The sequence below is a fragment of the Zootoca vivipara genome, chromosome 6 (assembly GCF_965207765.1).
Source record: "Zootoca vivipara chromosome 6, rZooViv2.hap1.1, whole genome shotgun sequence".
NCBI lineage: Eukaryota > Metazoa > Chordata > Lepidosauria > Squamata > Lacertidae > Zootoca > Zootoca vivipara.
In genome coordinates this window covers 78,812,260-78,827,285 of record NC_142589.1, presented here as the reverse complement: position 1 = coordinate 78,827,285, position 15,026 = coordinate 78,812,260, and the positions used below count along the sequence as shown (strand labels likewise).

The window sequence follows — 15,026 nt, the reverse complement described above, 5'->3', positions numbered from 1 at the left end:
CAGTTTGGTCAAACTCATGTTCGTAGCTTCGAGAACACTGTCCAACCATCTTGTCCTCTGTCGTCCCCTTCTCCTAGTGCCCTCACTCTTTCCCAACATCAGGGTCTTTTCCAAGGATTCTTCTCTTCTCATGAGGTGGCCAAAGTATTGGAGCCTCAGCTTCACGATCTGTCCATCCATCGACTACAGCTTTATTTGTATATATGTATTTTTCCAACTGTATATTTGCCAGCGCAGCTTTTCCTGACTTCATTCCAATCTTCCAATCCGGGCTGTTGTCCAAGTCTGTCGTTTGAAAATTGTTGAGCATACTGTTTGCAATATTGCAATGAAAATGAACAGTATTCCACAGATATACAGTAAGTCATTCGGTGATCGATCAGCTTTCGGAGACCACATAATCCCTCCAGGGGCCGCATGCGAAAGTGGACCTGCCATTAATGTCAACACTGACTGGCAGCAGCTGTCCAGGTTTCAGGCAGGTGTCTCCCGCAGCCCAGTCAGATGGGCAGGGTACAAATAATAAATTTATTACTACTACTACTACTACCTGGAGATGCTACTGGGATCATCTGCAGATGCTCCAAGCACTGAGCTATATCCCTTTGCACTGTGCCAGTGCATTCAGAGAGTCAGAAATGCAAATGGGCCTCTTCCCCTTTTATTTTATTTTTTATTTTTCAGCCATTAAAAAAATACAAGACTATGCACCCAACGGAAAATCCAAACGAGTCACAGCAAGTATGTTCACCCATCAAAATATCTGGTTATTCCAACTCAAAACGTAATCAAATCCAGGAAGCATTACGGTTTATTAAGAACAGTCAAGAATTGTAATTAAAATTATTGAGCACCCAAGCTTGCCATGTTTCCAGCTGGCCCCTGGGCTTTCTGCAGCAGATTGATTTGCAGCTCTGAGCAGGTGAGAATGTTTTCCTCAACTCGCCAGGAGAGGTTTCAGCTGGCGATCTCTGCAGGTTCGAGCTGATGAGAAAGGGACACGGACTGGTGCTGGAGCCCCCATGGAATTTAAAATAGGAATTTCAGTGGTGGGGGCTGTGAAGAGGGTACCGCCTCATGAAAAAACCCCTGGTTTCTATCCAGGATCTATTCATCTGCTCTTGTTTCTAATCATTGTTTCTTTCATTGATTACCCACCTTTGCAGCAAAGGTCCCAGGGCTGATCTAAAAAGACAACACAACACAACACAACACACAACAACTTTGCCCCCCTGCCACAAACCACACATTACCCCATTCATCCCCCCCGAACCCCTGATTCCTGTACCCCATTTCCATCACTGTAACACCCCTGTCCAGGATTTTGGGTGGGGGAAATCCTCTCTCTTTTCAGTTGTGCTAGACCTCCAGTTCCCATCAGCGCCAGTCAACCTGAGCAATGATCAGGGATGATGGGAGTTGTAGTCCATCAACATCTGGAGACGTAATTGCAGAAATTCCCTTTCACTGACCCACCTTTCCCCTTAAAGATTCAGCTCTGACTTTGGGAGAGGTCTGTGTCCCTTTAAATATTGCCTGGCCTCCCAGAGGGAATTAATAAATGGGACAATTTGGTTCCCAAGCCCCTTCTTAACTCTCTCTTTCACCAAAGAGAGGTTGTTGTTCCCCCACCCCCCACCCCAAGAGGTGGGGAAAGAAGGTTATTCAGAAGCAAAAGTTTCCATTTGATAATGGAGAGATTGGTTGTCGCTCGGAGAGCGCCGTAGATCAGATCTTGCGACGTGAGTTTAGGCAACGCGTAGATGGAGATTTTAAACTGGGCCTGGAGAGAGAAAAGGGGTTGTTTGTTTTAAAAAGTGTTCCGGAGTAAAGGTTAGATATCTGGAGGTCTCCGCTGACAGATTTACAAGCAGAAGAATGAGCTCAATATGCGGAGGGGAAACTTGAAAGCAAAGGACGTTCAATTTTGGCTTTCCAAAAGCCCAAGCTCTTACCCTGTTGGGATTCCCAGACGCAACTTGGTTGGTCAGTTAACCAGGAAAACAGCAGGAAATAATATTTGTTAGTAAAGTTGAAGCATTTTGCTAAGGAGTCCGGCCGTTGGGTGTGGCTCTTGCAAATTTGACCTGGCTTAATTTGGGGTGGGTTCTTCCGCCCCTTTTTCCTTTGCCCAGAAAACTGCTTCTCTTCACGCACTTTTGCCCCCACACCTCCCTGCCCCAGAGGCCTTGCAGACTCTTTAGGCCTGAACATGTGAAATTTCGTGATCTGTGCACGAACCATGCCCAGCCCAGCGAAAGGTGTGCCATCCCATGCCATCGTTCAGTACCTCACAAGTATCAGCATTCATGTCCGGCCTTGGAAGACCAGTCCTAGCCAGGTGAGTGCGGTGAGGGTCTTGCGTGTTAACAGTGGGTGGGGCGGGGCATTTAAAAATAGATATATTCTGAGTCTTCTGCAACCCCTGTTTGCCTTTTGCCCTAGTTTATGGTGCACCTTAAATGTTGTCATTGTTATTAAAATATACCGCCCTTCATCTGAGGATCACAGGCTGGTTTACAATATAAAAACTCAAAAATAAATACACAACATAGTAACATGCAAACAACCCGCCACAGTATTATCAGCAGTGTAAATCACAGATTCTCATGATTAAATTGTGCAGCGGGTGTATTCTGTGTGGGGAGGGGGGAATAGTTTTTTGGCTTTTTTGTTTGGTAAAAGAAGCACACACCAAAAACTACCAAAATCTCATGGTTAACAAAGAGAAGTCCACAAAAAGCTGCAAAATATATTTTTATATAAATACATAAACTTTTGGTTCTGGTTCTGGTGGTGTGAGGGACTTTTCTGGAAAGATCCAAGAAGCAAATTGAATTGGCCTCTGAGTCTTCCTTTGGCCAGATCCATACCTGTTTCTCATATTATAAGACACGTCTTATATTTATTTTTTCCTCAAAAAAACACACTATGGCTTATTTTCAAGGGATGTCTTATTTTTTCCCTGCTCCTCCTGCCGCGGCCGGCATTGCTGCTGCACCTATCACTATGTCTTATTTTCGGGGTATGGCTTATATTCCTTGAATGCTTAAAAATCCTGCTATGGCTTATTTTATGGGTATGTCTTAAAATATGAGAAACAGGGTACATTTAAAGCACACAGCTTCCTGCAAAGAACCCTGGGAGCTGTAGTTTACCCCTCACAGCGCCCTTAACAAACTACAATTTCCAGGATTCTTTTGAGGGGAAGCTGTATTCTCGGCAACCTTTTAATGCTTTCTTGAAATTATATCTCCGAACAAGGAATGAAAGCGTTGCATCTTGACCCTGGGGCAGGGCTTGCGTCAACACCTGCCATTCCTTAGCAAATGCCAGGGCCCTTGCTAATATTTGCCCAGGAGCCCTTTGGAAAACAGTTTCCCGCCTCGCTGCATGGAGCAGCGTGGGATACAGACACGTTTTGATCTCCCACAATGCCCTGGAACAAAGCTGTATCGAGGTCTATTTAAATGGCTTGCTAGGCCTGGCAATGGGGATGATGGGAGTTGTAGTCTAAACCATCTGGAGAGCGCTGGGTTGGGGATTGTCGAAAGAGAAGGAATTAAGGCAAACTTCCTTCAGCTTGGTGTTCCAGAGCCCAAAGCCAGCCAGAATGGCGGGTAGTAAACTGTGGATTGGAGGAACGACTAGGGCTACCTCGCAAGGTTGTGGAGAAGGCAACATGGGAAGATGATTATCTCAGTTCCCTTCCTTTCTTTTAAGTGAAATATTTAATATTTTTAGTGGTGGTTTAAATCTGTAAGAAGATTGAAATCCTGTAGCTTGTAGGTGGGAGTACAGTTGCTACTTTACATTGAACATAACGCGCATTTATTTTATGCTGATTTCATATATTTACATACCAAAACAGTGTAATACCAAAATGAAGAAGACATTCCGAACACGAAACAGAAGAAACTGTAAGGCTGCTCTTTACTGTTGAGTTGGAGCAAACTCTGCAATAAAGAGCAGATTTTCGAGGGAGAAAGAGCTCGGAAAGACTCGCCATCTGAAAGAGCTGCTGCTGGTTGGCATAGACTTATTCCGAGCTAGATGGATGGGGGGCGGGCAGGCCTGTGATCCTGTGTGACAGCGGTACGTGGCAGGCCGAAATCCAACAGGTGTAACAAATTCTAGGCAAACGCCCACATACAGTGATGATGGAGTAACGCTCTGCTTTCTCTGGTAGCCTGAATCAGAAGTGCAGGGCTTGACTTGTGCTGAAACGAAGCCCCAGGGCAACTGGTTTTTGTTTCCGGGACTGGCTTGGAGCCTGCCAAGTCCTAATAAATGTAGCCTCTCTCCTCATGCGGGAAAGAGCGCCTTAGTTTCCGGGTCTCGCTCTAATCTGACTGAGCATGTGCAGGGAGCTTCTGCTTCGGTAGAGAGTGGGGGATTAGCTGCGTCCTCTTGTGGAAGCGGGGGGAGCGTTTCCTGACTTCCAAGAAGAACCCTGCTAGTCCAGCCCAAAGGCCTACCGAGTCCAGCATCTTAGAGTAGCCAAAATATATGCCCCTGGGAAGCCCCAAAGCAGCCTATGAGTGCCATAGTGTGGTGCAATGGTTAGAGTGCTGGACTAGGACCTGGGAGACCAGGGTTCGAATCCCCACTCAGCCGTGAAGCTCACTGGGTGACCTTGGAGTCAGTCGCCATCTCTTAGGCTAACCTACCTCACAGGGTTGTTGTGAAATGAGGGTCTGAGATCCTTGGAAGATAAAGGTGGTACAGTGGTAGCTCAGGTTACAGACGCTTCAGGTTACAGGCTCTGCTAACCCAGAAATAGTACCTCGGGTTAAGAACTTTGCTTCAGGATGAGAACAGAAACCGTGCGGCGGCAGCGGGAGGCCCCATGAGCTAAAGTGGTACCTCAGGTTAAGAACAGTTTCAGGTTAAGAACGGACCTCCGGAACGAATTAAGTTCTTAACCCGAGGTACCACAGTATATAAATGTAATAAATAAACAGTAAATTAATAATATAGGACTCTCCCACTGCTGCTTCTCAGGATCTGGAATTGAGGTTGAATTCACACTACAGTGGTGCCTCGCTTAACGAATGCCCTGCTTAACGAAATTTCCGCTTAACGAAAGGTTGCCTCGCTAGACGAATTCGTTTTATGAAAAATTCGTCTAGCGAATCGCGGTTTCCCAAAGGAATGCATTGAAATTCAATTAATGCGTTCCTATGGCAAAAAAAATTCCAAAAAAATTCAATGCATTCCTATGGGATTCGCTAGACGAATTTTTCTTTATAAGAAAAGACCCGTGGAATGAATTAAATTCGTCTAGCGAGGCACCACTGTACCAGTTACTCTACACTCTCCAAGTTTCCATTGCTGGGTTTTTAATCTGTCTCCCCACAACATAAAAAAGCGACTGTTAAGTTTAGATGATGATGATTATGACGACGACGACAACAACAACCACCCAAAATACACCTGCATCTTGTAACTGCGGTTCGATGCGTCGCTTCTCAAACCAGCTTCACGCCAATCAGAGCCCAGAAGCCGGTCCCAATTCCTCTCTAGCCAGTGCGCGGAAACCTCTGCCAGTGGGGCATAGTGGTTAGAGTGCCAGACTACGACCTGGGAGACCAGGGTTCAAATCCCCGCTGGACAGGCTGTAAGAGATCTCTTACGGCCTGCTCTACCTTGCAGGGTCGTTGTGAGGATAAAATGGGAAGCAGGAAAAAAACCATGGATGCCATCTTGAGCTCATCGGGAGACAGATAAAGACATGTCCCATCCCCTGTCCACCCCCACCCCTCCCGTGTGAACACAGACGGAAGTGAATTTCCAGGAAAGTGCACACACCCTCAGAGTCACGCCAGCTCTGTTCCTGGAAGCAACGTACAGCCAACTTGGCTTAGTGGCTGCTTTTGGCAGGGTTGGGCCTTGAAAATTGAATTCTAGTGAAATGGATTTTGCAAGCCGGTTATTGAAACGAAACCAGACTATCCTTTTTGGGAGTTGCAAGCAGGAAGGTGTGTGTGTGTGTGTGTCTTTGTCTACAAATTCACACACCCTTTGTGTTTGTGTCTTGGAGTAAACTGAAACCCCAAAACATGGCTGAACTGGGGAGCAGTTCATACCCAATTTGGAGAGCAGGGCAGAAGTGGGGAAGGGAAGGAAGTGTTTTCCTTTTTGCGGGCAGGCTGCTATGTGTCGTCTCCAAGGGGGAAGGGCGCTTGATTTCCTACCCCTTAAATATAGCACGTGAAATAAGGAAACGGCTGTCTCTCTAAGACTTTTGCTTAGCTCAATAGCGAACGGCTTTTCCTTGATGCATGCACTGATAGTTCGATCTCCAGGAATTCAGGGCACATCCACTGCAGATCAGAGGCCAAGACTGCTGAGTACACACACTATGCATTTAAACCACTTCCCCCTCTACAAAAAAATAATCCTGGGAGCTGTAGTTTGAGGGTGCTGGGAACTGTAGCTCTGCGAGGGGGGGGGGGGTAAACTGCAGTTCCCAGGATCTTGGGTTGTGGTGGGATGTGCTGTAAATGCATGCATTTTGCCATAGTACAAAATAAAAAAATTCATTCCAGTAGCACTAAGTTTGTCATTAGTATGAGCTTTCGTGTGAATGCACACTTCTTCAGATACATCCACACGAAAGCTCATACCAGTGACAAACTTGGTTGGTCTCCAAGGTGCTATTGGGAGGAATTTTTAAATTTTGTTTTGACTACAGCAGACCAACACGGCTACCTACCTGTAACAAGGCACCTACAGTTTTGGATGCAGTAGAGAAAACTGTCTAAACTTTTTGCAGCTTGCTAGCAAGCAGTTTCCTTGTGGATGAATGCAGTAGAAGCTCTTGATTCGAAGAGCTGGCGCTGTTTTTGGCTTTCCAGAGCCCAGGAACTCTACTTTCCTGAGGGAGGATTTAGAACCCAATCCTCTTTGGCCAACCTCCAGTGTATTTCTAAAATAGAGATGTCAGTCTTGTGCCCTCTCTCTAGCTGGGAAGCCCTTTCTAGATGACTTCAGATCTGTAGTGGAATGGTTGTACTTACTCAGTGGTGAGGAAATGATGCTCTGCACAAGCTCAGAGTTTCCCACCCACCATGTGTTTGGCATGGAAGACTGATTTCAGAATTTGCCTCGATGTAGCGATAAGAGGCCCTCTGTAATCCCCCCCTTCCAGCAGACTTAGAGAATCCAGAGGGGGCTGCCACCACTCAGTATAACCCAGTAGAAGTGTTGGGAGATCAACTTCTACCCTTACTCAAGTTACACACTAAAGGCTCACTCTGGCATGCCGCCCTTTATCACCCAAAATTTTCCTTGTAGGGACCGAATTGGTTAGACACTGAATTCAGCTTCACTTTTCAAGAGCAATTAACCACACAGGAATATAAACCAAAATTTTATTGGATAAAAAAATACCACTTAAAAGGGGTGCACGATTCTTTAAACAATCACAAACAAACAAATAAAAACGTTGTTTAATATAACTAAACTAATACTCACAACAGAAGGAATTTAACTCCAGATAAATCAAGCACTCCCTCGCAAATCCTTGCTCTCCTGCAAGACAGAACTGAGTCCTTGGCAGACCACCACTGGATTTCCCAACGGCAGTAAAATGTTCCTCTGGCCCCCACCGGAGCACCTACAGTCCCATGTTGCTGTTCCTCCTGCAACGCCATCTGTATGTGACACTTGACAAGGTCAGCTGGTTTCTTAAGAGCTGTGCAACTGAGAGCTAGTCCCTGAGTTTGCCTAATTCCTCCTCCCTCCAAATCCATTTTCCTTTTGTGCTGCGTCTTTTTGATGGGAAGCTTGAGGGTCAGGAAGGCTGTTGTATTACTGATCTCAGTAGGCTGATTGGGGAGACTTCCCTTTGGCTGAAGGAGGGACATTAAAATGCTTCAAATGAACACAGTACGCCTTTCCCCGAGAAGCTTGATTCACGTTTGCTTTCTTTCAGGAGAACAGCACTCTGCCTCCTCCGTCCGGTGGTCTGTTTGGTGTTCCACTGCATTTGCTGCCCCTTTCGGAGCATGTAGAAGGGGTGCCACAGTGAGTAACATGCGACATGCACACCCCAGATCACCAGCTCCCTGTTGCAATGAGTGACAACCTTGTTTGAATCGTGTGAGTCTTACCCCAAGAAGAGCCCGCACCATCTTTTCCCACAATGCCTCTGTCCACTATGGAGAAAATGCAGCACTCCTGCCTTATGTCAGAGGAGAGAACCCTGGGTAATTTCCCCATACAGTGGTACCTTGGTTTATGAACTTAATACCTTGGTGTTATGAACACAGGAGCCAGTGTGGTGTAGTGGTTAAGAGTGGTAGACTCGTAATCTGGTGAACCGGGTTCGTGTCTCCGCTCCTCCACATGCAGCTGCTGGGTGACCTTGGGCTAGTCACACTTCTCTGAAGTCTCTCAGCCCCACTCACCTCACAGAGTGTTTGTTGTGGGAGAGGAAGGGAAAGGAGAATGTTAGCCGCTTTGAGACTCCTTAGGGTAGTGATAAAGCGGGATATCAAATCCCAACTCTTCTTCTAATCCGTTCTGGAAGTCCGTTCTTAAATCAAAGCGTTCTTAAACCAAGGCGTGCTTTCCCATAGCAGCAGGGGACTCAATTTACAAATGGAAAGCACTCAACAGGAAGTGAAACACGTTCTTATTCCAAGGCAAAGTTCACAAACCAAAACACATACCTCCGGGTTTGCAGCGTTCTTAATCCAAGTTGTTCATAAACTAAGCTGTTCTTAAACCAAGGTACCACTGTATAGTTATGCCTCAGAAGGTCAGAATCCATTCCGGAAGTCCGTTCGACTTCCGAAACGTTCGACTTCCAAAGCGCAGCTTCTTATTGGCTGCAGGAAGCTCGTGCAGCCAGTCAGAAGCTGCGGAAGCCCCATCAGATGTTCGGCTTCCAAAAGAACGTTCAAAAACCAGAACAATCACTTTGAGAGCCGAGGTACGACTGTATCTTCACCCAGTCTGTGCAATCTGCACACATGCAGGGAATAAAGGGGCAAAGATAATACATGTGAACTGGGCTCCCTTTGGAAGGGCGGGATATAAATGTGATAAATTGGTAAACACCAAACAGCCAGGGAGAACGGCATGCCTACCTGAATAAACCTTAGAAAGGTTCACAGCTTTCCTAGGCAGCTGCTTTATGTGGAGTCAGCACATTGGTCCATCCAGCTCAGTACTGCTTGCACTGGCTTGCAGCAGCTCTCCAGGGTTTTGGACAGGGCTCTCTCTCTCAGCTCTGCCCAGAGATGTAGCCGGGGATTGAATCTGGGTCCTTCTGCTTGCCAGACAGCTCCCCAGTCTCCAAGCAGCGAGAGACTTCAGGGGCACCCAGGGTTCGGTTTTCTTTGGAATGAAAGGTTGCTGGAGATAGTGGCATCTTTAGGATATATGGATTTATTCACACATCATCATCAATTTTATTTGTACCCGGCCCTGCCCAGCTTGAGCCGGGCTCAGAGCGACTAACATCATATAAATAACACAGTATACCTAAAAACAGGCATCAATTAATTAAAATACATCTTAAAATTAATTCAGACAAATTAAAATCTGGACAAATGGCAGTTATCAGGTTAAGATTGAGAGAGGTTCATACTTGCCAGGACCAACTGTTTTCACTGATCATACAAGGACCTGTGAACAGGCTGGGAGGCCTTTTTCATGCTTGTTCTTATACAAAGGAAAACAGAATAAAATAAAAATCCTTCCAGTAGCACCTTAGAGACCAACTAAGTTTATTGGTATGAGTTTTCGTGTGCATGCACACTTCTTCAGATACACTGAAACAGACCCTTATATATATAGTGAGAGGGTGGGGAGGGGTATTACTCAGAAGGGTGGTGGGAATGGGTGATTGGCTGATAGGTGTGGTAAACCTGTGGACGACTGTTAACGACTGCAATTGGTCTTACAGGAAAAAGCAAGGGGTGAGATGGCTAAAAATAGCTTTATCATGTATAATGAGATAAGAATCCAATGTCTCTATTCAGACCAGGTCTCTCCATGGTTTTAAGTTTGGAAATAAGTTGCAATTCAGCAACTTCTCTTTCCAGTCTATTTCTGAAATTCTTTTGTAATAAGACAGCTGCTTTGAGATCTTGTATAGAATGTCCTGGGAGACTGAAGTGTTCTCCTACTGGTCTCTCTGTCTTGTGATCCCTGATGTCAGATCTATGTCCATTTATCCTTTGGAGTAGGGATTGGCCTGTTTGTCCAATATGGCAGAACAGCTCCGTCTTACAGGCCCTGAGGAAAGATGTCAAATCAGTACAACCTAAGCATAGGACAAAGGGGCTCAGAGAATTAGCACCCCCAACAGACCTTTCTTCCCTGTCAGGTTCCTAGGGATTATCCCCAAGCCATAGATTTGGATCCCCCACGCAGAGCAAACCTCTGTGTCTCCAGCTTCCAGCACCAGACAAAACTCTCACACACAGCCCTTCCCGAGATGATGTGGTGGGGAAAATCCCACCCGTTTGTCTCCATGGCAACAGAGCAGCCTCTTTGGACAGGTAAATGGCAGTACTTAACTGGCTTGCTAAGGGTTTGGTTTGGCTGATTCACAAGGTTTCCTCTTGCGCAGTCTAACCTCGCAGGTACAGGGTCACGGGGACCCGCGGACATCATCCAGACTGACCTCGCCCCAAACCTGTAACAAAATTTTAGCCCCCACCTTTATCTGTTGACTCCCTCTCGTTCCATAAGTAGTCGTGCCCCCTTATAATAGCCCATCTCCAAAGACTCCATGCTGCTTCTTTGCATTTCAACCCAAGGTTCCTTGTGGACGCCTGCGAGCTGCTCCGGCCCCACCTTTATGTGGAAGGGCTCTTCCGGAAATGTGGATCCATGACTCGTATCAAAGCCTTGAAGGTAAAACGCAGAGCTGGAGATGTGCAGGAGCTAGAGAGGTTGTGCGTGTCCCAAAATTTACCTTTCGTCATGTTCCCAGCTTCTGGCACCTCCAGAATACCAGCCTTGCCAGGCCTCTCCTTCCTCCTGACGACACTGGCAGTGAGCAGCAGATTTGTTGACATCAAGAGGGGAACTTGAATAATCTCCTTGCCAGTAAAACATTTCCATACTGTATTTTATTTTATTTTTGGTCTTATGAACTTGCTTGCTCTCCTACATGGAAGGAAAAGGGGAGAGTTTAAAATAATATTAGAAGGAGTGGATAGGATCTATTATGTGGTTCTTAACAACAAACCATTTCGGGGTGAGGTGGGGGGTGCAAGGTCAAATAGGTTTGGGTTCAATGTCAGTAAAAGGAAGTAACGATTTCCTCTTACTGTGTTGTATGCAACGCTAGTCCTGCTCAGAGTAGAACCATTGGAATAAGGGAACATGAGTAAGCCAGGTCTGTTAGTTGCAATAGGTCTGCTGCTCTCTCCACAAACTCACCAACAGAGGGACCAGGTTTCTAGGAGCAAAGGGAGTGGGAAGATTACCTACAGGGAGGTTGTTTTTAGTTGCCTTTCCTCCTCCTTTTAAAACTCTGGGTCACTCGGCAAAGCTGGTCGGCAGCTGGATTAGGAGAGGCAAAAGAAAGCACTCCAAGTAGCACAAAACTGTCTGGCAAAAAACACTGGTGAAGTTAATTATTTATTTCTAGAAACTAAAATGGCACAGGCCTAGTGGTCACAGCAACTCTTGCCCCACTGAGGATGGAAGGTCCTCACTTTCCCATCACTCTCTGAGGCTCCTCCCCAGGGCTGTCTTAAGCATATCTGGCGCCATGGTGCAAAGATCCCTCCGGTGTGCCCCCCCCCACATTTCCCAGAGTTGTTGACCTTTTCCCAAGTCTCTGTGGGGATCGCTCTCCTCCTGCGGAGGCTTGGGAGGCAAGCTGCACGCCTGCCAGCCATATGGTTGACGGGGCACAGCTGGCAGGCATACAGGGAAAGGGGAGGCCACCGGCAAAGCCGCGCAGCTCTCCCACTTGCTGAGACGCCCCTGAGAGGCCGGCGCCCTGGCACAACACACCACTAAACCCAATAGGAAAGACAGCTCTGCTCCTGCCCTGGTTCCATCCCCAGCATCTCTGCCGTCTCTCTTTCCTCCGTCCTCTTCATTTCTCTGCATGTTCTGGGAGAGCAGGGAGCAGGCAAACCAGCTGCAGCAGGAGTGGGAGACCCCCTGGTTTCTTCGGCAGCCTGACTAATCTCTGTCTCTAAACTGTTCTCTGCCACAGCCTCTTCCTGTTCACTAAACCCTGTTGGTGGGCCTTCAGCGTCCAACACCACTTCTTCCTCCCAGTCTGGTCCCTCTTCTCCCTCTGACCACTCATCCTTGCCCCCCCCCTCCCTGGGCTCTGAGCCTTCTTCCCCTGGGGGTTCCCCAGCTGGTGCCTCCTACCATCCCTCTACATTTGGGTAGTCCATGACAATAACTGACTTGCGGCTAGGGCTGGGCGATATATCGATACATCGTCCCAAACCGGTTTGAAGTCCGTATTGTGATAACAGTTTCATAATTTTTGACCTGGGAATGTATTGTGGATCATGTGTGTGTGTGTTTGTTTGCGCTATGCACAAATCACAATGCAGGTCAAACTGTGAAACCCAGCCAATGCCCCTTCATAGCACCACCCTTGTTCCAGGCATTGTGATATGTCAGTATATCATGATGTTTAGCTGGTGATGTATCACGATGCGGGAAACCAGATATTGCCCAGCCCTAAATGTGGGTGTAACAAGCTGTCCGTATTTTACTGCCCTCTAGGCCACTCCCAACAAACATGGATGCACCTTTAAGCTTTTGCAATTCCCCTCTTAAGTCTATCTATCATATCCATAGCTGCCAAGTCTCCCGGTTTCCCCGGGAAACCCCCGTTTTTAAAGCCGTTTCCCGTTGTCATCCCGAATGGCGAAATATCCCGTAATTCTCCCGGATTTCTTCCGGTGCCGCTCTGCCCATGTCTGGGCACCGGAAATCGGGCAGCGCTGGCACCGGGCGTTGCTTCTACGCATGTCTGGACATGCGTAGAAGCGACTTCCGGTGCCAGCGCTGCTGATTCCGTATTTTTCAAACACATACACTCTCTCTCATCTATCTATATCTCTATGTATGTATGTATGTATGTATGTATGTATGTATGTATGTATGTATGTATGTGTCTATCTATCTATCTATCTATCTATCTATCTATCTATCTATCATCTATCTATCTATCCTCTACCTACCTACCTACCTACCTATATCATGTACCTTATACATCTGTTGTAGAATGTGCAAGAGGAGTTAGCTGGTTATCTCCAGCACTGGGTATAACAAGGCTAACCCAAATATTCTTGTGCTAATTTTTGTAGGCCTACTACTGGGTGTTGTACTCTTGCACTGTCTGCATGCTACCAGCCCTCCAGAGGAGTGGTTCATCCTGGATTTTCTTCTCCTCCTCTCCCCCCCCCCATGTCTTGTGGTTGGCAGGCACGCTTTGTTCGCAAGTTGTGTCGCCAGCCTGTCCAAGAAAAGGGTTTGTGGCATTGCTGGGCAGCGTTCCCCACCTGCTTTTCAGGTCCTTTTTTTGAAATGGGTATTTCTAGAGCTGCAGGGTTAGCTCTTGCCCAGTGCCAGATGAAGGCAATGCAAACTCTTGGCTAATAGGTAATTTGAAGAAGGACTTTTAGCAGAGGTTGGCACAGGCAAATGATTTGGAGTGCTCAGACATTGTCTTTGGGAGCGACTTAAGATGTGCTTTCCATGAAGTTATTACTATTATTATTTGTTAAATTTGTATACCGCCCTTCATCCACAGATCTCAGGGCCGTTCACAACATTATACATAACAGAACTTGCACGCCGTTCTCTTGAAACTGAAGCACCTTGTACAGGTGAAACTTGGAAAATTAGAATATAGTTGAAAAGTGCATTTATTTCAGTAATGCAACTTATTATTATTATTTAATTTTTACAAATGTTTTCTTTTCGAAATTCCACAGTAATAAAACAAATACTTACAATAATACAAAAATAAACATCGCTATTACATTTCATTAATCACATTCCATTTATAATTGACCCGACTAACGACAAATAATTACAATTACAACAAATAGAGGCTTGACATAACTTGCTTTCCATGTCATGCATCTATCTCATATATTGGTTTCACCTTTTAAGTTGTGTTACTCAAACTGGTGCCAAACGCCTTGCTCTGCTTTCCTTTGGACTACATCAGTTGACCGGACAGCCCAGGACTTCCATACCCACAGCCTAGGTTAGCAATCCAACACTTCATGCTGCTAACACAACAGTTTAACTTCACCCCCAGAAGTGCACTCCATTCTCTCTCTCGAGACAGATGGATGCCAACAAACAATAAATGCACTTTCGATGATATTCTAATTTTCCGAGTTTCACCTGTATTTTCAGGGTTCCTAAACGCAGCTAAAAGCTCTGCTTTCTTGCTGACTAGGTGGCTGTTGGATGCTGGAGAGGGGGACCTAGCCACAGAAATAATAGTGGGCCTTTGGCCCCTTTTGACCCCAGACCATTGCAGCACCAGCTACGGAATGTTGGGTCTTCTGGATCCCCTTGCTGATAACGCAGAGCTGGGGAAGTAGACCAAGGCAGTTGCTTCCCTGAAGGTTCGCCTCCTCCCCTTCTTCACATTTTGCATCCTTTCCAGGCCCGGCTGGAGGCTGGCGAGCACTGCTTGGCGATGGCCCTCCCGTGCGACGTGGCCACCTTGGTGAAGCAGTTCCTGAGGGAGCTGCCTGAGCCCCTGATCCCAGCTGGGATCCAGGGGCCTTTGTGCCAGGTCCAGCAGCAAGAGGACGGCGACCAGGGCCCGCTGACTCTCCTGCTCACCTCCCTGCTGCCCCAAAGAAGCACCGATCTCCTCCGCTACTTCTTCAGGTTCCTGCAGGACGTGGCTTCCAGGTGGGTCTATGGGGGAAGGACCAGTTTGTGCCCTTAATTCCTGCCCAGGGTTTGTCCTCGTTCTCAGCCGACAACCAGACCATCTAGCCACTCCAAGCTTGTAGTGCGATTTACCCTTATCCTGCTCCCCATTGTTCTGG

The 15,026-nt window shown here is 46.8% G+C and overlaps 1 protein-coding gene across 1 annotated transcript in view; it reads left to right on the top strand.

The window, feature by feature from the left end:
- The first annotated feature begins 2,242 nt into the window (after positions 1–2,242).
- LOC118086158 (uncharacterized) overlaps positions 2,243–15,026 on the top strand; it is a 36,049-nt gene continuing 23,265 nt past the window's right edge. Inside the window, exons 1-4 of the mRNA XM_088671354.1 lie at positions 2,243–2,341; positions 7,940–8,031; positions 10,779–10,875; positions 14,633–14,886. Coding sequence (XP_088527480.1) covers positions 2,243–2,341; positions 7,940–8,031; positions 10,779–10,875; positions 14,633–14,886 — 542 coding nt within the window. The remainder of the gene's footprint in view (positions 2,342–7,939; positions 8,032–10,778; positions 10,876–14,632; positions 14,887–15,026) is intronic.